The 24,460-nt window shown below is 40.7% G+C and overlaps 1 protein-coding gene across 1 annotated transcript in view; it reads left to right on the top strand.

Moving 5' to 3' along the window:
- srgap1b (SLIT-ROBO Rho GTPase activating protein 1b) overlaps positions 1 to 24,460 on the top strand; it is a 41,117-nt gene that overhangs the window by 4,792 nt on the left and 11,865 nt on the right. The window contains exons 2-17 of the mRNA XM_088348459.1: positions 9,811 to 10,006; positions 10,094 to 10,148; positions 10,224 to 10,331; positions 12,828 to 12,890; positions 14,548 to 14,745; positions 14,826 to 14,954; positions 16,242 to 16,463; positions 16,540 to 16,641; positions 19,373 to 19,570; positions 19,641 to 19,725; positions 20,256 to 20,283; positions 20,361 to 20,394; positions 20,466 to 20,526; positions 20,651 to 20,728; positions 20,799 to 20,933; positions 21,031 to 21,136. Of these exons, the coding sequence (XP_088204585.1) occupies positions 9,811 to 10,006; positions 10,094 to 10,148; positions 10,224 to 10,331; positions 12,828 to 12,890; positions 14,548 to 14,745; positions 14,826 to 14,954; positions 16,242 to 16,463; positions 16,540 to 16,641; positions 19,373 to 19,570; positions 19,641 to 19,725; positions 20,256 to 20,283; positions 20,361 to 20,394; positions 20,466 to 20,526; positions 20,651 to 20,728; positions 20,799 to 20,933; positions 21,031 to 21,136 (1,798 nt within the window). The remainder of the gene's footprint in view (positions 1 to 9,810; positions 10,007 to 10,093; positions 10,149 to 10,223; positions 10,332 to 12,827; positions 12,891 to 14,547; positions 14,746 to 14,825; positions 14,955 to 16,241; positions 16,464 to 16,539; positions 16,642 to 19,372; positions 19,571 to 19,640; positions 19,726 to 20,255; positions 20,284 to 20,360; positions 20,395 to 20,465; positions 20,527 to 20,650; positions 20,729 to 20,798; positions 20,934 to 21,030; positions 21,137 to 24,460) is intronic.

Below are 24,460 nucleotides of genomic sequence, written 5' to 3'. Positions count from 1 at the left end.
GGTAAAATATACACATCAGCGATAAATATTTTCCATTTTTTGTAGTTGCGGACGGATGTTTTAAAAAAGGGTTTTGTAATAATGTATATATAATACTGAATCAAAATTGTTAATTCAAAAAAATTATGGTCAGAAAAAAGACAAAAGAAACCAATTAAGGGACACTGTAATTTGACCTCTTGGTGTGTCTGTAATGTGTTGTGCAACAGAAAACTAGTGCTAGAAAGCACAAGGAAGAATACAACGGAGACTCAAAGTGACCTAATTGCACCTCTTTTTTTTTTTTTGCATAGCTTTTTGCAAGATTTTGGTTATTTTGGGTACCCTTGGCAACAAGATCGTGGACAAATATCTCAGCTCCCTCTGGCTCATGTTGTGTAAATTAAATGCAAATTTCTTGACTGAGTCTTTTAAAAATTCCATGTTTATGTTCATGCAATTTCAATTATTATTCAAACATACACACACACACACACACATATATATATATATATATATATATATATATATATAATATATCCATCCATCCATTATTTGCCCCGCTTCACCTCAGTAGGGTCGCGGGGCTGCTGGAGCCCATCCCAGCTGTCTTCGGGCAGTGGGCAGGAGACACCCTGAACTGGTTGCCAGCCAGTCGCAGGGCACAGGGACAGACAACTCACTCACCCATTCACACATAGGGACAATTCGGACTGGCCAATTAACCTGAAATGCATGTTTTTGAAATGTGGGAGGAAACCGGAATGCCCGGAGGAAACCCATGCAAGCACGGGGAGAACATGCAAACTCCAGACAGGTAGGTTCGATCTCATGACCTCAGAACTGTGCCGCTCACACACTAACCACTGCGCTGCCGTACTGCCCCTCAAACATATATACTGTATATATATATATATATATATATATATATATATATATATATATATATTAATAATAATAATAATAATTTCCTTGTATTGTCATTCTGTGTAACAATGTACACAGAACGAAATGTCGATTGCACCTGACCCGTTGTAGCGAGCCGATGCAGCCGCAGCCAACAGAGGGCGCCGCCGACCACTTTTTAAGTCTTAGGAATGACTCGGCCGGGGCGCGAACCACCGACCTCCCAGTCTCAAAGCGGGCGCCTTACCATCTAGGCTACTGAGATATGGATGGATAGATAAAATAATGTATTTCTGTCTGTTCTGTTCCCCTGAAAAATGTTAAATTTGTTTCATGATAAAACAGTCAAACACTACAAAGTTGAAATTTTCATCTCAATTTTGTTTGTAAATGATGCAATGTCCAAAATTTAGTATACATTTAAAAAAAATTAATGTAACTTTTTTACAAGAACTTTCTTGGCGCCCTCTTCCGGACCAAAGCGGTACTCAATCCCCAGCGTCACAACAAAATGGTGTTCACTCTGATTTGCATTAGTTTAACGTTCTTGGTGGCTCATAAATCACGTGATACAATAAATCGATTATCCTATTAGTTGCCTATGCTTTTAATAATCAATTTTGTCGATTTGTTGTTGCAGCACTATATATTTGTGTATAGGAATTCCATTTGTACCGCTAGGAGGTGCCTAATAATCCACAATGTCCCTTTAAAAATGTTTATATTTTTTTAAAAGAAAAAAATTATGCTACGCTATGTTTTGATTCAGCTCGGTTTAGTTAATTGACAAGTTTACATTACTTAGGAAAAACAAACTTTTTCTGTTTCTGATACGCATCTGCCCCTTGCACGTTTCTATGCGGATTCCAGCTTGAAGACTGGGGCTCTCAAATTTCACCAGTTCAACCAGCCGCTCACGAGAAAAGAAAGACCTGTTTGTGGCACCGAAGCAGATCAAGTGAAGCGCTTCAATTGGTCTTTTGTGCCAAGTTGGAACTAGATTGTCGCGTTAGCGCTCAAAGCCAACGCTTATCTGATTCCACTTTTTCCAAAAGGCGTCGACAGCTAAGCGCTAACATGCAAATAGGCTTACCCATGCGAGTTAAAAAGGGTGGGTTCTTTTTGTACCCTTCGCTCACAACTAGTCTGTCAGGATCTCGTAAAAATAATGTAAGAGCTGGGAATTGACCTTCATAAAATATTGACTTGAAGTTCCCAAAAAAGGAACTCCTGAAAGATTCAAAAAGCTCATTTAGAGGCTGCAAAGTGGTCACGCTTCATAAAACAAAACTGCAGTTGGCAAAGCGAAGCTAAGTTTATGTAACAGTGGCCTAACTAGGCCAGTTTTTTTTTAATATTTTACAGGAAATCAACTTCAAGTTTTACTCAAGAATAACATTTATGCACTCATGTCTACACATTGAAGTTATATCAATAATGGAAAGTTTGTGATTTGTGAGTTAAAAAGCAACGTTTATTTATTTTTATTGAATGGGTGGTTGTTAAGTTTAGAATCCAGATGAGATTCAAAATCAGGAGAGAAGACATTAATGGATTTCAAACATTTAAAGAGGACAGGAAGGAAAGTCCAACCTCAAGGCCCTAAGCGCTTTCTATTTATTAAATCTTCAACGTTACAAAAAGCTGATCAGCCCTATGGGTTGTGCATATCAAAGAACAGTAACATGATGGTGACAATGATTAAAATAGTGCACAATAATCAAATAACGAACCACAGTGTCAAAATACCTAATCGTGAGACGATCCTAATTCTAATTCTAAAATGGCAAACAACTGTGCGCAATAGTAATAGACAAAAAGCCATGGCATCCTCAGCAAACCTCTTTATAAAGGCACCAGCTCAGTAGCCTAGATGGTAAGACGCCCGCTTTGAGACTGGGAGGTCGGTGGTTCGCGCCCCGGCCGAGTCATTCCTAAGACTTAAAAAGTGGTCGGCGGCGCCCTCTGTTGGCTGCGGCTGCATCGGCTCGCTACAACGGGTCAGGTGCAATCGACATTTCGTTCTGTGTACATTGTTACACAGAATGACAATACAAGGAAATTATTATTATTATTATTATTATTATTATGAAAATCTCAGCTTTTGGCAAAATTCACCATTTTGAAGTGAAAAAGTGTGATCTAAGTGAATTGTGTGGATCCAAAGAGAAAATGTATTTTCAGAGGTGCGTTTGAATTAAAACCAGTGTAGTTAGCGTTTTTTTTACCTGAAAGAGTTTGAGTGCACAAAATACACAAGATTCTGTGGTATATGTGTGTAATGATGGATTATCAAAACGTATCGCTGACCAGGGGGTTGAACCTGGGGCATATCCTAACCACTAGACCACCAGTGATATAGCATTAGATGTAATCACATTCTCTTTCTATTTTTATTCATAGTACCAGAGACAAATGTTGAAGAATTGAGAAAACAGAAAGTGGTCCTGAAAGAGATAAATGCGAAAAAGCACGATGAGGGAAGCAATTCTTTGGTGTATCTGATGATGAATCGGACTTTGAAGCTCAATAAATTAGTTTGTTGTATATTTCATGTTTCATGCACCTCGGTACCCAAGTTGGTCATGCTTTTGTCCCTCCAGATGAAACGGAACACAGGAAAGTGGCCACACACTCTTCTGTTTAACAGCAGGGCCCGACACCTTTCACTGGTTTACCCCTGCTGCATCATACGGGTGCCCTGCCTATCCCTTAGAACATGTCTAAACATCCCACTATCCTTTTACAACACCTCTTCACTCATTCCTATCACCAACAAGAGCTCTATCTTCCACTATATTTAGACCGCTTTCCTGCAGTGTACTCATAACACCATCCATCCACGTCAATCGCGGCCTTCCTCTTGGTCTCCTTCCATTTACTTCTGCTCTGTAGATCCTCTTCAACATTCGCTCCTCATCATTCATAGGATACACTGTCATTAAATGATTTTAACCATGGCTCCATGTATTCAATATTTGTCGCTTACAATGCTTAGTCTTCGCATAGAAAAAGTAAAACAAAATTTTACACTGATTCTTCTAAATAAAAATTAGAGGTGCGTGTTATACACACAAAAAACAGTATTTCCTCCACACCTTTCTTACCTTTTCAACCCCTGACACAGTTACGTGCCTGTTTGTAGTTGTCCGATAGTGAAAACAGAAAAACTGATTTACTTATCATTCCCCCTATTACATATCACAGCACTGACACGAAGAAATCACTCAATTGTTTATTGTGACATACATGAAATGATTTACTTAACATTTTGACTCTAAGTATTGACAAGTCAATTTTCAATCTGCTTAGGGCTTAATTAACGAACAATCATGGCTGACTTGTGTTCTGAAGCTGAGCTTGGTGAATATGAAATGGACACAACAAGTGTCAAAATGGCCATCTCCTGTGATGGATAATACTGATTACTTGTTGCGGAGCTACCAAACACTACAAATCTTCCGTAGTCTACCACGCCAGTTTATAGCAAATTACAAAATGCGCATTTTCTATTAAAACTACGGGGGAGAAAAAAAAATCGAGCAATCTGTATTTTACTCATCTAGATGGTGCTCTTGGTTTAAATACAATGGCTAGTTTAATACATTTCCAGTGCATCTTAAAACAAGCTCTGCTATCTTAAAGAATCAATCAATATCCCAAGTCAAGAACATTGTTTAAGAAGTATCTTTAACCTAAAAACAGCACAGCTCAAAAAAATGAACATCTGTATTCATTTTGAAATTTTTGTCACAGTTTCCCATTGCCCTCACTTGGGCCCGCCCGCTTGGCGCCAGCTGCGGCTCGTTACCTGATTGGCTTCCCTCCTGTTTAAACTCAGTCCTCTTATTCGCTCCGGGGCAGTCCGTCAACGGACCTGTGCACTTGCAAGGCGTGTATTTTGACTCTGTCTGGTATCCTGCTCGTGTATCCAGTATCGGGTTACGATACCGCTTGTCTCGTCCTTCCCAGTATCTTGCTCTAGTCTCCAGTATCCAATATAGATCCCGGCTGTCTCCCCCTTGTCCGGTATCTAGCTCCAGTCTCCATTATCTGGTATCGATCCCGCCTGTCTCGTCCTGTCCAGTATCGTGCTCCCGTATCCTCCAGTATATTGCTCCAGTCTCCAGTATCTGAAATCAATCCCATCAGTCTCGTCCTGTCCGGTATGTTGCTCCAGTCTTCAGTATCCGGTATCGATCCCGTTTGTCTCGTCCTGTCCGGTATGTTGCTCCAGTATCCGTTCTCGATCCCGTCTGTCCCGTCCGGTATCTTGCTCCAGTATCCAGTATCAGTCCCGTCGGTCCCGTCCTGTCCTGTATCTTGCTTGTGTATCAATCACGTCTGTTCCGTCCTGTTCGGTATCTACTCGTGTGTCCTGTATCGATCCCATCCGTCCTGACCGATTTCGATCTCTATTGCCCAGCAATCGCCGAATCGCTGGCGTTTGTGTTCCTCGGATGACTGCCCCTCTTCCTGTAAAACAAAGCTTGGGTGAAAACGTTACGCGTCGGGGTCCACCGTCTGTTCGGGTTCTGACAGTTTTTCGGTAAATGGAAGCTCCGTTATTGTTACTTTTTAATAGTCAACCTGTTATTGGATTAGTAAATAGGAATACATAATGAATATGGAATTTGTAAACTAATCGATTTTTAATTTTCAAGAAATATAAGAAATAGCTCTCTTGTACGCGAAGAAATACCAAATTCAACTGGTTATTTGAGAAGAAGAAGAATTTACTTAAGAATTTACTTTATTTGAGTTAATAATAAGTAAAAAAAACATGTATGTTTAAATTGTAAATTTATCACATTTGGATTTTAAAGAAATATAAGACATATGCTTTTCACAGTGATATGTGAAGAATCACTGCATTCAGCTTTTTAACTTTTCTTGTGAATTCCAGTGCAGTAAATGTGAGAATCAATTAAAAAGGGACTGTGTGCATGATTTGGCGCCTCCTAGTGGTAAAAAACGTCACTCATTGGGAAAATATTGATTTAAATAATCAGCTAAAAATATAAGTATACGAATACATATATATATATAAAATTACTTTAATGTTGATAATTCTATTTTATTTTACGTAATGTGAGCATCACATGGAGGAAGCTGACATGATTTTCTGCCAACTTGTTCGATGGGTACCCCAAAAAAAAATAGAGAATAGGCTGGGCAAATCAAAAATAGAGAAAAATGGTGAGGTTCGGTCACATTGTATACTTCCTTGTGCCTTTCAGTACTCATTCTCTGTTGTACCACACAATACAGGCACAACCTAATCCAGTGGACAAGTATTACCCAGCGTCCCTGTAATATTGGTAGTATAATATTCCCCAAGAAAAAAAAGCCTGCCGGTTGTCATGGCTACCCACAGTACGACAGAAGGTCAACACATATTTAGTGGCGCGAATGAGCTGCTACATTGGCGACCAATCAGAAATGGGGACCATCTCCTTTGGGGTGGGCTTGTCAGACCGCTATCAAAATGAAAAGTGTTGCAGATTGTTGGATGGTATTTAGAAGACGTGTAGATATATGTAAATGTATGTATGTATTGATGTATCAAAGTACTGTGCAGTAAAAACAGAGAAGCAAGAAGTAAAAACCAAACAAAAAATAAAGACAATAAAAACAATAAATAGTGTGTTTTTAGCCTGGATTCAAAGAGGGCTTGGTCATTGATGGATGGTCTTATGGACGCAATAGACAGCAAAGGAAGGGGTCCAGCAAGTTAGGGGAGGGGGGGATTGTTTCCAAGGCAAACCAGAAGCCGGATTTAAACCACGGACCTCAGAACTGCAGGGCTTGCACAAGAACAGCTATCCCCACCACTGCACCTCGTTGATATTCATATTGAAATGATCCGAAGTGAAAACGCAGATGCGGCAGATCGCATTCCCTCGCCATCACCTTCGCCGTCACATGCTTCACACACTGAGTGGTTGCCTTGGCAACAGGTAGCAAGTGGAGAGGCTCCCGGAGGATTCGGTGTGTGGGTTTTGTGTGTCTGCGTGTGTTTTTGTGTGTATGCGTGTGGGAGTTCGATTGTGTATTCTGTCTTCGCCTGCTGTTTGAGACGGATGCATCCCGAGCAGCCAAGCGTGCTGCTGGCATCACAGCACCAACCGGAGGATCGCTGTTTGTGTGTTTTTGTGTGTTCGTGTAATGAGATGTGGTCCAAGGTGACTCCTGAAAATGGACAGGTTGGATCAGTAACAAGCAGTGTAGTTACCGTTACTAGGTACTTCATTTAAAAAGTAATTCTATTACTCTATTTTATTAATTCTATTACACACAAAACTAGTATGTTACACTGAAAGCAACTATGTAGTTACAAATTACAGTACACAATTACAGAGACACATACTAAAAGAGATAGAAGATGGTGTGAACACCAGGGGTGTCAAACTCATTTTAACAATAGAACGAACATTCTCTCGCGGCATGGACTAGTAGATTAGAGAGAATGAAAAAAAGGGAAAAGAAATAAGAAAGGGAGAGAAAAATAGAGATGGTGGGACAAAAAAGGGAGAAAGATAGAGAGAGAGTGTGAGAAAGAAGAGATAAAAAGAGAAATAGTGAGAGGGGGAAGAAAAAGAGAGAGAAAGAAATCCAGAGAAATAGAAAGAGAGAAGGAGAGAAATAGAAAGGGAGAAACAGGGATAAAAGAGAGAAAAGGAAAAGAGGAAGAGATGTCATGACCAGAACGGAATTAGGACCCAGATGCGTAACATTAACCACAAGTTTATTCAGATTGAAAGGCAGCGCCCACGATCCAGTGCTAGCTGGACACGGGAAGCAAGCCGCTCACAGAATCGGAACGTGTTCTGAATGCGGAAGTGGATCACCAGGAGCGGGAGATCATGGTGTTGAGGACAGGATAAACAGGTCGATAGCCAGGACAGGAGAGCAAAAACATGGTTGGGATGAAAAACGGGTCGTAAGCCGGGACGGGAGACCAAAACATGGTCAGGGTAAAAAAAACAGGTCGTAGCCGGAAACAAACGGGGAAATCAGGAACGGGCGGGTGGAAAATGTGTGCAAAAAGCGGGACCGACGGGAGTAAGAGTCAAAGTGCTTGCCTTGTAGAAACAGGTTCGTTGACAAACTGACAACAAGCGGGTGAAAGGACTGAGCTTAAGTAGGACGGGGAACCAATCAGGAAGCCCGCAGCGGCTGGCGCCCAACGAGCAGGCACAGGTGAAACTAATCAGTCATAATGACAAGAGAAAGACAAAGAAGGTAAAAAGACAGAGAGAGAAAGAGACAAAGCGGAACAAAGAATGAGAAAAAGAGAGACAGAAAGTGAAAGACAGAGAGATAGAGAGTGAGAAAAAAAGGAGGAAGAGAGAGTGATAGCGTGTGAGAGAGAGGGAGAGAGAGAGAAATAGATGTACAGCGTTTGTGAGAGGCACCTGGCTTTGGCAACATCAAGAGGACATATTTCAACCTGCAGCTCATTTTTCTCTTGCACTTCTCTCAGCGTTGTCTCGCGGGCCGGATTAAATCCCTACAGCGTGCACTTGAGTGTTTGCCCCTTCCACAAACGCTCTGTGATTAGACGGGAGGGTATAATGTGACGTTGACGAGCGTCCCTTTGTCCCCAAATTCAACATTTTTCAACTCTCTGCGACCAGACAAAAAGGGTTTGGTTCTGAGCGTTCCACACATAATACCTGCCAGCGTTTTACATAGATCTTAAAAACTTAAAAGCTAAAAAACTAGAAATCTTCGCTCAGAGCAGGAAAAGGCTTCGGTAGACTCGGGATCTTCTCTCTCTCACTCAGCGCCCTCGTCAACTCTCTAAGTTAAAGCGTGGATGTGTGCCTGAATGGCACACTTCTAGCAACCCTTTGCCTGGCTTGCTACTGTGGCAACACCAGAAATTTAAATAAAATAATGAAAAGATACTACCCTGCTGCAACGGGCCGCAAACCAAAATGTAAACAATGTTGCTTTTTTCCAGAAATCCACAATCAAATAACTCGTCCGGATTATTTACAGAAAATAAGTATGAAAATAAATAATTACACTTTTATTAAAATAAAAAAATAACCCATTCTATATTCTTCTTGGAACAAAAGTCAGAAAAAAAGTTATCAACATTATTTATGAAATAAATTATAACCAAATACAACTTAGGGATTTAACAGGTCCAAGTTCAGCTTAGTTGTCGGAGCACTGAACCCCCAAAACCCAATTTCCTATCAAACGTCATCTACATTACTGGTGACCTAGTGGTAAGAAGTCGGTGCTGTGGGGTCTAAGTAGCAGACCACTGACGTGTGGGAGAGCTATAAATCTGTAGAAGAAAAATCAGGCAAAGACTTTTTATGTTTTTACCAGCTGCAGCGGGGAGAGTAGCAGAAAGGACAAGCAACTTGCTTGTCCACACTCACTCACTCACTCTTGGTCACCCCCCGTCTGCCTCTGTGTTTTATTGAAACCACAAGACATAGGAAAAGTACTGGTATGTTGAAACAGAGACAAAAGACCACTCCCATGGAGAAGCATCCAACACCTTTAAACAAAGACGGAAAAACTAAGAGACAGCCAAAAGAAACATCAACTAATTAGAAATGAGCAAATATGTTTAAGCCTACTTTACAGGTGCCTAACTGCAACAACCTGGCTTCAAATTTGAAAAGACAAATATGCGTACTTTGCCTTTTCAGGCAAGAAAAAGAATGTGCGACAACATGCTCCCTAGCATTGTTCACGGGGCTGAACCAAATGTGGAGGCAAGCCGTATGCTTTTGGACTGTAATTTGGGGACCGCTGTTCTTTGTGATGGAAGCTTTTATCAATTTGATTCAAGTAGTCAGCAAATGTTTGTCTCATTTTCCACCCGAGCGTCTTTAGAAAGATGTGGAACCCCAAATGAGAATTTCTGAAAACAAAATGTCTCCTTTGGGCGGTCAGATGTGCGATCCCAGCTGGTGGAGCAGCAGCGCTGCCTGGAACAGCAGACTGAGATGCGCGTCCAGCTCCTCCAGGACCTGCAGGACTTCTTCCGCAAGAAGGCTGAGATTGAGACCGAGTACTCGCGCAACCTGGAGAAGCTGGCTGAGAGATTCATGGCCAAGACCCGCAGCACCAAAGACCACCAGCAGTACAAGTACCCATACCCACCGCCGCCAACTCTAAGATTGTTCCCTCGAACAAAGCTGACGGCAAAATAACACGTTTTGTCTGCTTCTTCTAGGAAAGACCAGAACCTTCTGTCACCGGTCAACTGCTGGTACCTGCTGCTCAACCAGGTGAGCGGACGCATCCACTTTCCGATCTCATTCCTGCAGTATGTCCAATTTACAGCAAACATTGTGGAAATTTAGGTGAGGAGGGAGAGCAAAGACCACGCCACTCTCAGCGACCTCTACTTGAACAACGTCATCAGCCGCCTCACGCACATCAGCGAAGACTCGGCCCGCCTCCTCAAGAGGGTCAGCTTGCCCCCTTCGTCATCTTCATCATCTTCATTATCACCATCATTGCTTATGAATAGCAAGAGGACTTTCTGTTTTGGTGTGTGTCTTTTAAGCTGCTACAGTAGGGAAAAAAATATTTAAAAGTTCTTACTGAAAAACATTTGTTACTTTAAAGTAGGGCTTGGGACCGCATGACTCATGAGCCAGTTATGGCTTTTTTCAGAACCTCTGGTTTGGAGATAAATTAAGGGCCTGAGTAATCCCCTCTGTTACTTTCAATTTTAGTGTATGCAAAGCTGGAGCAACACAGTAAGCTGCTTGTTTGGTCCAAAGTTTACACTCACGGTGTTACACCAGCAGACCCCTTTTTGTCCGGCAGTCTCTAGGGAATCCCTTATTTGGTAGCTCATCTGCACATTCTATGTGCACCTTTGAGACACTTTAAGATGAAAACTCACAGAACAAACTGTAAACACCTGAAAAGGTCAGCCAACTACCCAAAGCAATTAGATTAAGTGACCGGTAGGGGTTGGCGGATCTCTCCACACATTCACTCCACGCACTCCCTTAAATACCTCTGTATCCTTCTCATTTGCATAATTTTGTGACATTTTTACAAAATAACTCTGCTCGCACCATTATTGACGACAAAATGATGTTCAAAATGGCTCTCAACAACCCTAACCCCTTAACATTAGACAGTCACGGAAATACGTCTTACGAGGTATCATTGGAAAGCTTAAACTTTTGGGATTCAAGATATGCTGATCATTTTAAAATGTACTCATCACAGAAACAGCACAAAAGTACACAATAATGCCGACAGATAAAAAAAAAAAATCTGCCGAAAAACATTTCTGCATCGATGGAAGTTCCTTGTCGCCAGCTGTTTAGCTCCATAGTTTCCATTCACAAATAAACAGGCTAGTAAAATTACTTACTTTACTTTGTTGGCCTCCGAACTGTTGTTTTACATCTTTTTTGGCAAATTGCAGGCTTTGTTACACAGCCCACAGCCAGCATTAGTATATGCAAACCTGTATTGCTAAAAAAGACGCCTCCCCATCCTCCAAATAACTTTAGCCAATAGTGACCGATTCAAATAATGATTGACACATTGTTTAGGCAATGAAATTCTGAATAAATCGATATAAAGATGTCCCTATTGTATTCAAATTAGACCCTGAAATAAGTGTGCGAAATGCCACTAGTGATTCATTTTCACGCACATGTGTGCACAATAGTGATAGAGACGTGGAAAGAGAAGTCAAGCATTTACAACTCTTTCACTATGTCTAAAAACTGTGAAATACACATTTGCAAAGGTTTCAGTGTTGTAAACTGGTCATCTCCAAATGGCTTCTTTTGGAAACGCCTAAACCTACCCATAGAACATTGTGTAAAATACAATGTTTAGTTTTTCAGAGTATCGTCATATTTGACAAGGTACCAGGCAAGGCTCCAAGTCATTACCTTACTTGGTTTCCAGCTGATTGCCTATGCTACACTCATTCGCAGGCATTTGCAATGAAAATTCAGACGAGGGAAAAAAAAACTTTGTATTTCTGTGTGTTGCTACTCAGATTACTCAATGTTAGTTGCACTTGGAGCTATTGTTTGAGTTTGGAACCAAACTTCGAAAAAGACCAAACGTTCAAGGACAGCCTTAAATGTACTTTAGGTATGTCTTGGATTGGGATTTTCGGCAAATTTTTTAGGAACATTAAGGGTTTAAGTAACTGCCGAAGAGAGACAAATTTTAAGTGGTACAGTTGTTGATATGTGACACAGGCTCTGGCATTGCTATTATTCCATATATTTTATCAAATCATCAAACTTCAAGCAGTGAAATAAAGTAGATTTGGCGGTTTTGTTAAATTTTATCTTCAAATGTTTTTGGAAAAAATAGTGTGATGATAAGAGAAAGTCTGATGCCTTTTCCTATGTCATCTAGATCCCCAGTGGATTTAGGCTTACTATTTTATTGTTATTTATTAGTGCAGTTGAATTAGTAATGGGCTGGGCTGAGAGAATAGTCAGAGATTAAACCGGTCGCTGGTACAGAAAAGGTTTCCGTCCACTGCTTTAAGAAGTTGTTGGCCAATATGCATTCTGTTTTAATAATGGAAATTTGGACTCCCAAGTTTAGCACTTGGAAGTGACTCACATGCAATTCCTAGTGACTTGAAAGCCAAAACAATGTGCTCTTTGTTACATTAAAAAAACATTTCCATGTTTTATTCAACTTGCGTGCTAAGCCAAGCACACTTTTTCCCCACTGATGGAAAAGTCAAAGTCAGTTTTACAGCGCTCTGTTGGGGCTTAGTGGCTAATTAAACACGCTAGCACTCCACCCACCTCCTGCTTTAGTTCATCATTTTCATTATTAATCCGGTCCGCTGATACGAGAAAAGACATCGTCAACACCATGGCGACGACCTTAAGTGATCGTCTCCGTCATCATGTGGCTTCATGCAGTAATGATGCCGTTGTGTGTCCTTGTTTATGTAGAGCAAGGAGATCATTTTTCAGCTCCAGGAAGATCTCATGAAGCTTCTCAACGAGCTCTACACCGTAAGTGCCGGTACTCATTGTGCTGAATTAAACAGTGAAAAAGCTGACGGTGTTCCGTTTATTTCTCCGTAAAGGCAATTTTAGAAAGTCTGAAGCGTTTCAGGATTATCATTGCAATATTAAATCCCACATTTTTGGTTAATATTTCAATATCACTAAATCAATGCAATAGTATAACACAGAAATCCTACATTTCAAATCTCTCGAACTTTTTTCTTCAGAAAACATCCCGCCAAAATTTGAAATGCTATGATATATAATTAGTAAGTTTATAGTTGAGTAGACCCTAAAAATAAGAAGAGGATAAATTAGTGGATTTTAACCTTGCAAGGAGAACAGAAGCAGACTGTGCAAAACCCTAAGATGAGAAATTCCAATCTGTGCTGAATAAATCTTTCATGATTACTGATGTGAATCACCTGTGCCCGCTCCTTTGGCGCCAACTGGCAGCAGTGAGATTTCACTTGCGTGCTTGCTGTTTTAATTTTATTCAGAATTGAAAACGGTGAAAGTAAGAAAATTCATGTTTAAAATTACAGCAAAAGTAGCTCGACAGCAGCTGCAATAATGATTTCAAGTTGACATGCATGTAAATACCGTAATCCCTCGGCATAACACGGTTCACTTTTCAGAGTCTCGACGCTTCTAGGTTTGTTATCATGCATTGTATTCTGATTGGCTAAAAATGCAAAAATATATATTTGCAGGTACAATATAAAGTGATTTTATTTGTTTAACGAATGCTTGGGGCTGTAAAAAGGTTTTGTTCTTTGATTTTTAGGTATTGCAGAGTATTTCATTGCATAAAATAACTGGAAGAAAATAAAGGGTACATTTTCACGGATTTTGTCAGAACTAGAACAGAAAGTTGACCCAAATGCGTAACGTTTCACAACATATTATTGTGGAAGCTGAGAAGTCAGGTATGGGATAGCAGGCGCCAGCAATCCGCCGATCACAGGGCAGGAGGAGCAGGGAGCTCACGGGATCGGAGTGTGGTCGATGGGCAGAAACGAGTCTAGTAGCCGGGACAGGCAATGGAACGTGGTCGATGGGCAGAAACGAGTTGAGTAGCTGAGGGGGGAGACTGGAGCGTGGTCGAAGGAAGGAAAAAGTCAGGGAGCTGGAGACAGACGGGAAGCCAGGGGCAGACGAGCAGGATACAGGTAAGGATGGGACAGAAAGGAGCCAGAGTCAAATACTGCTTGCCTTGCATGTGCGGAGGTTCGCTGATGGACTGACAAGAAGTGAAAGGAACCGTTGAGCTTAAATAGGAGGTTAACCAATCGAGCAACGAGGAGCAGTTGGTGCCAAAGAGAGAGCACAGGTGAGGGCAATGGGCAATCATTACAGATTTATCACAGGTTATTTTTGGACCGTACTTGTTGTGAAAAATGAGGGATTACTGTAACTGACAATTCTGGAAAGTACCAATGCCAGATAAAAGTATTTTATTTTGTAAGTATGTGTACTTACAACGACAGGTCATACAAGGACAGGCAACTCTACCTGGACTGCTTTACTATCAGGAACTAAATCTAAATTTTCCTTTACTTGTTAAAAAAAACGTCATGTAACATTTTTTTCTGCAAAGGAAAATAATTTGTTGCCATACTAGTAGCTTTTTGTTCAAACATGTTAATGTGGGGTCGCCTAGGTGATGAAGACCTACCATATGTACCACGTGGAGACCATCACGGCTGAAAGCAAGCTGCGCGAAGCCGAGCGACAGGAGAGTCGAGCCAAGGGTGTGTTGGGCTCAGGCGGTGCAGTCGAGCCCGTATTCGGGCTGCGGATAGAGGAACGCCACCAGAGGCGCAATGCCGCCCGTAAGATGGAGAAAATGCGTGAAAAGGTACAGAGGGAAGCCAGTTGGGCGCAGGTCCTTGCTTAGTATTTCTCCCCTAATGGACACTTCGGTTTGGCTTCTTTCAGAGAAAGGCAAAATATTCAGAGAACAAAGTAAAGACGCTGAAAGCACGGAACGAGTATTTGCTGACCTTAGAAGCCACCAACGCCTCTGTCTTCAAGTACTACATACATGACCTGCCTGACATCATTGACGTGAGTTCATAGGCTAAACACACATAAGTTGGAGATGTTCTTGGGGAAACGAGGATGATGAAGGATTCAGTTAGAGGAAAGCAGAAATGAAGTATGCATGGTTAGAATACATCACAGGAAGGGATGAACGTAGAAAGATGAGGACAATTTAGGAGGGAAACAAGCAAGGAGGGTAGGGCAATGGGATGGTAGGTCAATAGGAAAGGGAAAATAATAAAGGAAGGAAATGGGAGCAATTTAAAGAAAGGAAGCGAAGCAAGAGGCATAGGGCAATAGGAAAGAAGGTGCAAAATAAGGAAGGAGAAAAAAGGAGGTTAAAAATGAGGAATGAGGACTGGTGAAAATTAAAGAATGGAGGAAGCAAGGCAAAAATAAGGGAAGAAGGGAAAAATAAGGAAGAAAGCAAGGACAATATAAACAAACTTAGCAATAGGGGTAAGGCGATAGAAAGGAAGGGAAAAAAAAGAGCGAAGGAGGGTAAGGCAATAGGAAGGAAAGGAAAAGGGGAAGGAACGTAGGAAGGAAATGGAAAGAAAAAGAAGGAAGGAGGGGTAAGGCAATAGGAAGGAAAGAAAAATGAAGCAGGGAAGGAAGGATAAAAATAGGGAGGGATGAGAAGGAGGTGAGGATGGTTGGGCAATAGGAATGAATGAAGACAGTAAGGATAGTGAAAAAGAAAAAAAGAAGGAAGTAAAGAGAATAATAAGGAAACAAGGAAGGAAAGAAAAAATAAAGGGCGAACTATTTAAAAGAGAAGAATAACAAACAAAAGAAGAAAAGGGACCTATTTCAAGCAAGAATAGACGAAGAAAAACAAAAAAGTTTGGGCAGAAGAATGCTAGTTATTGGTGGTAATATAAAAATGAAGATATGCTTGTAATAGTCTGCAGTATGTGCAGCCCTTTGAGACTTCTTGTGATAAAGAGCTATACAAATAAACAAGACTTGACTTAAAAGCAAACATTGACAACAAAGAGAAAAAAAGAAAAATGAGTTGGAATAAAGGTTTAAAAGTAGAACAGTTGGCAAAAAACAATGAATGAAGAAAAGTGAAGAATTTGAGGTAGATATGAGAGGATGAAATAATTCAGCATGGACTGACAGATGAAAGGAAAGTAGTCGGGTGAAATTATATAGGAATGTATGAAAAGGAAAAAGGGAATCATGACAACGAAAAGGAAAAAAGAAAATCTGCAAGGAAGGGTTCAAAGAACTTGCAACCTTTTGTTTAAAACCCAGCCTACCCTTGTTTGCATGTGCAGTAATGTCTTATGTGTTTGGGCCCAGTGCTGTGACCTAGGGTACCACTCCAGTCTTAGCCGGGCCCTGAGGACGTACTTATCAGCCGAACTCAGCCTGGAAGCATCCAGGCGCTCCGGTCTGGAGGTCCTAGAAGGTGCCGTCGAGGGTCTGGACCCCGCTCGTGACCGCCAACGTCTCCTGGGCCTCTACCCTACTGCCTTCTGCCCACCTCCCCGCTTCAGCTTCCAGGCTCACATGGGCGACACGGTCAGGAGCTGTTCGTTTTGATCACGTGACGTAGTCTGATCTGGTCTTGTGACGCTCGTGGTTCAATTCCCGCCAGGTGACCCAGATCGCTTCTCAGCCGCAGGTCCAGGCTGAACTTACCTTGCGCCTCACTCAGCTGCAGACTCGTTTGGCTTTACTCAAAATAGAGAATGAAGAGGTGAGAATAGTTCAACTACAGGTGTTAAGTGCCAATGAGCATGAACAAAGAATGTTCCTCAACCCTCATTGCGGGGGGAGTCAAGCACAAGGCACGCTGGTTTGATTAGGTCCACCAACAGGTTCGATCCGGGCCGTGAGGCGATGCTGAAAGAAGCACAAGAGAAAAACAAGCGTCACTATGTCAAACAACGAGGTGCAGTTTTAAATATATCCACTAGATGTCGCCAAAACTAGGAGCCACTCACAAAGCAAACCACCCACAGTTACTGTATCTTCCTGACTACCATTTATAAATTAGAGAACATTTGAGGAAACGCCCAATGTTGTTTAATTTAAAACACAAGTCACGGACGTGCTCTTTAAGGCAATACGATTGCACTCATCGTGAGGTGCATGGGTTTCTCTCTTAACCGCTACACTTCAAAATTACCTGTTTAAAATACAAAAATTTAAAAATGGCACCTGGGCGTCTTTGCACAAGTTTAAAGAATATTTAATTCCTTTCTATATTACAGATATGTCAAACATATGGCAATCTGGTCCACCGTTCATTTCTGAATATAAAATAAAAAGCAAGTCTCCAACTCATTTCTATCAAAAATTATATATATTTTTAAATAGACAAATGCCCCTTCCCTCCGCTAGAATCTGTTTTCATGTTAAATACAATATTGTGCAGCAGGGCTGACGTTTAACCGAAATTACTTGAATGATAGCGTTATCTTTCAATCTACAGTGAACTTTTACCCATGGGCGTAACCAGGCTTTTTTGCAGGGGTGCTCAAGCACCCATAAATTCAACCCCAGCACCCCTAAAATGAATAGCATTTTGAAAACTCTTTTTTTCCTAAATTAAGAACAGGATAAGCAAAGTATGATGAAAAACGCTAGGTAAAAAGTTGAAAAAAGGGAAACAAAACAAAAATGTGAACAATGCAGCATCAGAAATACTCCACTGCCTTGAAATAGTTCTGTTCATTTAATTCCTAGCACTGCTCTGGGGCTAGGGTCCGGGTGAAACTAGTCCAAATCAGGTTTTCCACCGTAAACCCTGTGATTAAAAAGGTTCCATTGTTCTCAAATATACTTTTTCAATTTGCGACACAAAATAAGAAGAAAAAGAAACCTTTTAAGGGTTAATATGAAACTACAGATAAATTCATATGAAAAAGTATAAATGAATCCATAATTTGCATGTGCTTACTTACATTAAAGGGACATCGTGTATTATTTGACCACTAGAAGTTGCTGTTTTGTGAAGTGCGACCAATAACGAGGAAGAATACAAACTATGAAGACTTTAAGTGACCAATATGCAAAATTTTACCTCCCATTTTCTTGCCTAACCCCTTTGAGGTTTTTAGTTACCCTTAGCAGCAAAACAGTTGACAATTGGCAAACGCTATCTATAATAAATTTCTCGAGTAAAGAGTGTTTTTTGAAAAAGCATATATCATATAGTTTGTGCATTTTGGATTATTTTTTTAAATCAATATTGTTCTTTTTTACAAATGAAGTGCTAAAAAATAACTGTCCCCTTAAACTTTCATATTACGGTAGTGGGCATCAGACGATCCCCCTGTGGGCTGCAATCGGCCTGCGGGCCGCATGTTAGAGAGCCGTGTTCTAAACTGACCACCCACAAAGGTATCACAAAGTTTTATGGGAAACACTACTCACTATGGTTAATAAAAAATAGCACAGAAAATTCATTTTTATTTTGAAATCGAAAATCACATCGAAATCGCGATACTGGTCTGAAAAATTGTGTGGGTTTCTTTTGTTTTTTTTTGCCAAAATCGTGCAACCCTACCTTGAAATATTTTTCTCAGTAGGCCCAGCCTAGTACTTTGATCTGATGTTATTTCCCATTCACTGCTAAAACCATTTATGTTGTATGTACAACGATTTAGGTGAGTTTTATTCATAATCCGCACTTGAGCTTGTTTATGTTTGAGATCTTTGTGCTGAGTTGGTTCAGATGGAAAGCTGCATGTACTCAACTGCTAAAAAAAAGCAAAGTTTTAACACATTTAATTACAAAGATGAAAATATGTTTTCCATTGTTTGTGAATATATGTGTTGGGCTTGGAAAACATCCCATGTCATCTTTGATTATAATTTGTAGGGTAGGCTACAAATGTAAGATGAATGATAGAGCATAGTACTGAAAAACAAAGCTAAATATTTGGTGTTGACATTTTTACCAAGCTGGCACACCCGAGAATATAAAGTCTGGATCTGGCTCCCGAGCCAAACCGAGTTTGACATGCTTGCAATAACGGATATGAAATTTTAACAGTTGAAACCCTATATTCAGGTAAACGTTTTCATTAAAAACAGTAAAAATCAAAAAGATTTGATGATTTCAATGATTTAAATCATTTTTGTCACTTTCCACCAGTTTGCATGAGTGTCCCTGGGTTCAATAAACTGTAATGGAAATGACACTTCAAGAGATTAAATGTTAGTAAGGGAAAAAATATTGAGGGAAAATAACCTCCATTATCGTTTTATAATCGAATATTTCACCCCTGAATAATTGTAATTTAATCGTAAGCCTCCAAAGGATCCCCAGCCCTACAGCTAAGGCACTTTATTATGCTAATGATTTACTAATCTGGCCCCCGTGAGAGTTGTTTTTCTGCTGTGTGGCCACTAAGCTAAAATGAGTTTGACACCTCTGCCTTGAAGGTTGGATGTGCCTAATTCCTGGATTTGTTCCTTAGGTGAAAAAAACCTGGGGTGCTACACTGACCACCCTTCAGGACATGACGGTGCTGGACGATTACGACGTATCACAAAGCTTCACCCACAGTCCGTCGTCCGAGTCCGTCAAGTCCAGTGTGTCAGACGGGTACTTGAACAAACCCAGCTTGGCCAAAAGGCGAGCGAACCAACAGGAGACGGAACTCTTCTACTTCACTGTGAGATAAAGTTACAAAAAGGCCAAACTGGAACAAAGTGAAACTGAGATTCTGTTTTTTTATCCTTCAGAAATTTCGTGAGTATCTTGAGGGCAGCAACCTGGTCTCCAAGCTCCAAGCCAAACATGACATTTTGAAAAAAGCCATAGCTGAAGGTAAGCATATCGTGTTTATACATGTATATTGCATAACAAGTGTGGGGACTATTAAATTAATTAGAATGCAGAACGATGCACAATGCAAATCTCAGTAGCAAAACTGTGAAAAGTAAACTGCGTTATACCAAGGGATTACTGTGTAACAATGTCAAAAAAACAACTAAGATATCTTCCCTTGCACAGTATTTTGAAAATCCAGCAGTGCATATAAAGGGTAAACACAATTGGATCGAATTTGAAGGTTACAATGTATGTATAATCTTACAATCGACTTACAACCTTTCTTATATTGCTGGTTAAAATGGGAAGACCGTTCAATCCCAAGACAATAGTATCGATCTAGTCAAAAATAGCACTTAGTGCTAAGCATGTGACTAAAATATCTTTGTTGCGCCAGAGCAACTTGTGGAAAAGTGAGCAACAGAAAAAAACATCAACGTTTTGACCTCATCAAAAATGCAATTCAGCTTCATGCTCGAAAAATTGTTCTACGCCTATTCAAACTTATCTTGATTTCTATCCGCCAGGCTACAAAGCAGAGCTGCTCACAACCAGGTAAGATTTTTGCAAATCACGCTTCTCAAAGTTTAATGATGTTCACCAATATTCCTTTGTGAATCTTCATCTCACAGTCGTGGGCGGAAGAACTCGCACAGTAAGCATCAGGTAAGGTTCCACCCTAAAGTGTCTGGTAGAATATTTTTTCGTGAGAGAACTTAACATGACCATTGTGACAGGACTCAACTAAAGCCATACCTCTTCTGGTGGAGAGCTGCATCCGCTACATCAACCTTCATGGTAAGCAAGTCCCCACTAAGCAAGGGGTGTCACAGCTTGAGTAAACTGGCAATAAAACAGACCAGAAGTGAAGCCAAGAAAGATAATCTCACTAAATGCTCCAAGGGCTTTCCATACTTTGCAGGTCTCCAACATCAGGGCATATTCAGGGTGTCCGGTTCTCAGGTGGAGGTCAACGACATCAAGAACTCTTTTGAGAGAGGTCAGCAGGGCTTCGCCTGTCATCTAATTGGGTTCTTTACGGGATATTTAACGTGTGGTTTCCCGTGCAGGTGACGATCCGCTAATTGAAGAGGAGAGCAACCATGACATCAACTCCGTGGCCGGGGTCTTGAAGTTGTATTTCCGTGGCCTGGAAAACTCCCTTTTTCCCAGCGAAAGGTTCAATGACCTCATTGCCTGCGTCCGTGAGTGTTGCTCTACATTTAGTCAGTATTTGTTTGCGTGCGACTGCACCAGGGGGGGCAAAAGAGTGATCAACATTTGGTTATTCTTGGTCTGCAGGTATCGAGAACCTCTATGAGCGAGCCCAGTGCATCCAAAAGATCCTTCTTGGGGTCCCCAGGGCCACTCTGGTGGTGATGCGCTACCTCTTCGCCTTCCTTAACCAGTAGGTCACACCTCCAATATCCGTTCCAACAGCAGTGATACCGTCTACATATGAGTTGCTCGGGATACGAAAAATTTGAGATATGAGATGTCTTTAGAACAAAGATCTTGCCTGACATACTAGGTTCCACATCCTAGTTACAAGAAATTCCAGACTCTACCACTAGAGACCGCCGAAGTCTGTTTTGCGCCATAGAGACCTGACACCACACACTTTATTTTTTATTTTATCTTTTAATCGTATTGCATCTTTAGTCCTTGCGGGGTGCGCAGCAGGGAGGAGGGGTGGAAGGTCGGGACCCAGGAAACAACGCGCTCTGATAGAACGCGACGCCCCAAACCCCGATGCTACCACTACCACTGCCCTCGGAACCTTAGATCTAGGGATAACTTGTGGCACTTTTTAACCACATGGTTCTAGCTCGCCTCGCCATGGGTACCAAGTACTTTTCCGGGTCTCCTTATCCATTACAAAGTCGTACCCATGGTATTATGGCTTGGCGTCATCACCATGCACGTGTGACATACTCCCTCTTGTGGTCAAATTTATGACCTACACTACGTCAAATTGGCTTTTTTCCATACAAAGTCAAGTCATGTTTATTTATATAGCCCTTAATCACAAAGAGTCTCAAAGGGCTGCACAGACCACAGATAACTGCAAACCACAGACTTTTATGACACCATCCCCTGATCTAAAACCAACATGAGGGCAAATAATACAGTGGGACCTCACTACTTCGCGGTTACACGTTCGCGGGTCTAAAAATAATAATAATAAAATTAAATTTAAAAATAATAATAATAATAATTAAAAATATTACATTAAAATTAGAAATTACATTATTTTACAAAATTTGAAAACAAAATATTCAATTACAATTAGTAATTGCATCATTTTACAAAATTTTAAAACACAAAGATATGCACGTACAGTGGAACCTCGGTTTTCGAACGCCTCTCAGTTCGGACAAATCGGTGTTCGACCAAAAATTTAGAGAAATTCTTGCTTCGCTGTTCGGTAAAAGGCCAGGCTATGAAGGTGAGGGATGAAGACGGTGTCTGAAATGGTGCCTGGAGGGTACCCATCCAACAATGGCAAGACCCTCAGGGTTTCCAGGGACTGAAACACCTCCCGTCGATGATAGTCCTGGGGGAAGACCGAGGTTATATCCACTATCAAGGACAACCCAAACTCTACCACAAATGAACATACTTTTGAGGAGTGTACCAATGGCAGAAAAGTGCAATCTCTGTGGAGAAACGAACCACCTCTACAGGAACTGCCCGAAATCGTTTGCTAACAAGTTGAAAGCTGGGAAAGAAGGTAACAAAGACAATGAAATGAATAAAGATACGGAAATGCCCAAAGAAAATGGACAAGAAATACCCAATGAATGCTGCACCCCCTTTTTGGAAGGTTATGAATAGTGGGAAGAGATTTGGCCGTGCCCTTCATTGTGAAGTGGCTTGGGTGAGGACCGTGACGATGGGGTGGCCATTTTGATAAACAACCCTCGACTCATCATAAAGGGGAGCACTGTGATGAAAGAAGGACGCGCAATCTTATTGTGGAAGTTGAACTGCTCCCTGCTGGAGGATGAAGCCTTGGCCGCGCAAAACAGGGAGCGGTACAAGGACTGGCAGACCCTTCAAGACTTGTATGGTTCACGAGCACAATGGTGGGAGATAACAAAGAAACGAACGCAGATTTTCTTCAAAAATGCAGGAAAAAATAAAAAAACTTAAAGAGATGAAATACATGTTAGGACTACAAAGAAGACTCCAACGCTATTTTACCCTAACACAAAAGGGGATCGGATTTCTAAAATTCTGACGGAGACATGGTTAATCTTATCTATCCCGGCTGACGTTCAAAGAAACTGTGCGGGTCAGATGTATCGACATTTCGTTCTGTATACACGTGTATACGAATGACAATAAAGTAAATCTGAATCTGAATCTGATTTAATGATTAAATCAGAAAGATCAAACAAGAACTAAAAGCTTTGGCGGAAATCAAGAGCAAAGTCAGAATGTCACACTTTCACTTTACCTCCAGAAACCTTGTTAAAATATGATATGGTGAATGTTTTTAATTGCTGTTAAAGTGTCGATAAAAATTGTTCAAACCTCATATTGTTAGAATATCATATAATGAAATTGTGAATGTGTTTAATTGCTGTTAAAAGTGTCATTAAAATTGTTCAAACCAAAAACACTCCAAACTTGTGACCATAAGTATTCTTAGGGGTCACATATACAACGTTCACAATTTGAAATAATCAATAAACATATAAAATAACGTTTTTTGTAGTGGTGTACTGTAATTATTAAGGTGTCTTAGGGGCCATAAAATCAAATTACAACAGGAGTACGTGGCTGTAAATGCATATAATGTTTTTAGGACGTTGTTTTAGCTCAATATTGTCCAGGCAAGAGGAAATGGGTGCAGCAGCACCTGGAAATCCTGATAGAATAGAATACAATATGCCTTTATTGTCATTGTTACAACATGGGATATGCTGTGACAACGAAATTGGACGACTCCAGTCCCACATTTACAGTGAGGATAAGGAAACAAAGAAACAAAGGAACAAAGTACTAACTGACTTTGTTGTCCTCGGCGGGGGGGTTGAGGGGGGGGGGGGGGGGGGGGGGGGGGGGTTGTTGATGCAGTCTTAGGATGGCCCTCAACGCCATTAGTACTTTATTGCCATTTTGTTTTGTGACTTGAAAGACACGTTTTCATTATAGTTTTGTATGCTTTGGCAATTCAATGACCAGAACCTTTAAAAAACAGTTTGACAAAAACAAAGAGAATCACTTATATGTAAAAAAGATGTATTTATGTTATCTTCACACAAAATTAGAATAGTAAAAATAGATAGATAGATAGATACTTTATTCATCCCTGAAGGGAAATTCACATTTCCAGCAGCATCCCTGAGCTGAGAACAGTACAATAATAAAGCCAAAAGAATACAATATACAAATACCCAGTGTGACGTGCAAATGCCCACTGTAGCGTGTTATATAAAGTAACTAAATAGTGCTACACAGAATACATATTGCAGTAAGATTCGGTAATATCCAATGTAGGTGGTGTGGTTTAAGCACAGAAATATATTTGGCTGGCTGCTATATTGTCATGGTAAATGAACACACATGCATGTTAGCTATCACATCAGAATCGCCTTTATTAACATTTTATCGTTACAAGACAAATTACAGTTGCCTTCCATTTGGCAAAATATACAGAATAAAGACTAATAAATGCAAAAATAATCCAATATAAAGTCCCATTATCTGCACCGCTTATCCT

This window comes from Urocampus carinirostris, chromosome 11 (genome assembly GCF_059441175.1).
Source record: "Urocampus carinirostris isolate Australia breed hairy pipefish chromosome 11, RoL_Ucar_1.0, whole genome shotgun sequence".
Classification (NCBI taxonomy): domain Eukaryota; kingdom Metazoa; phylum Chordata; class Actinopteri; order Syngnathiformes; family Syngnathidae; genus Urocampus; species Urocampus carinirostris.
This window is presented reverse-complemented; position numbering and strand designations above follow the sequence as displayed.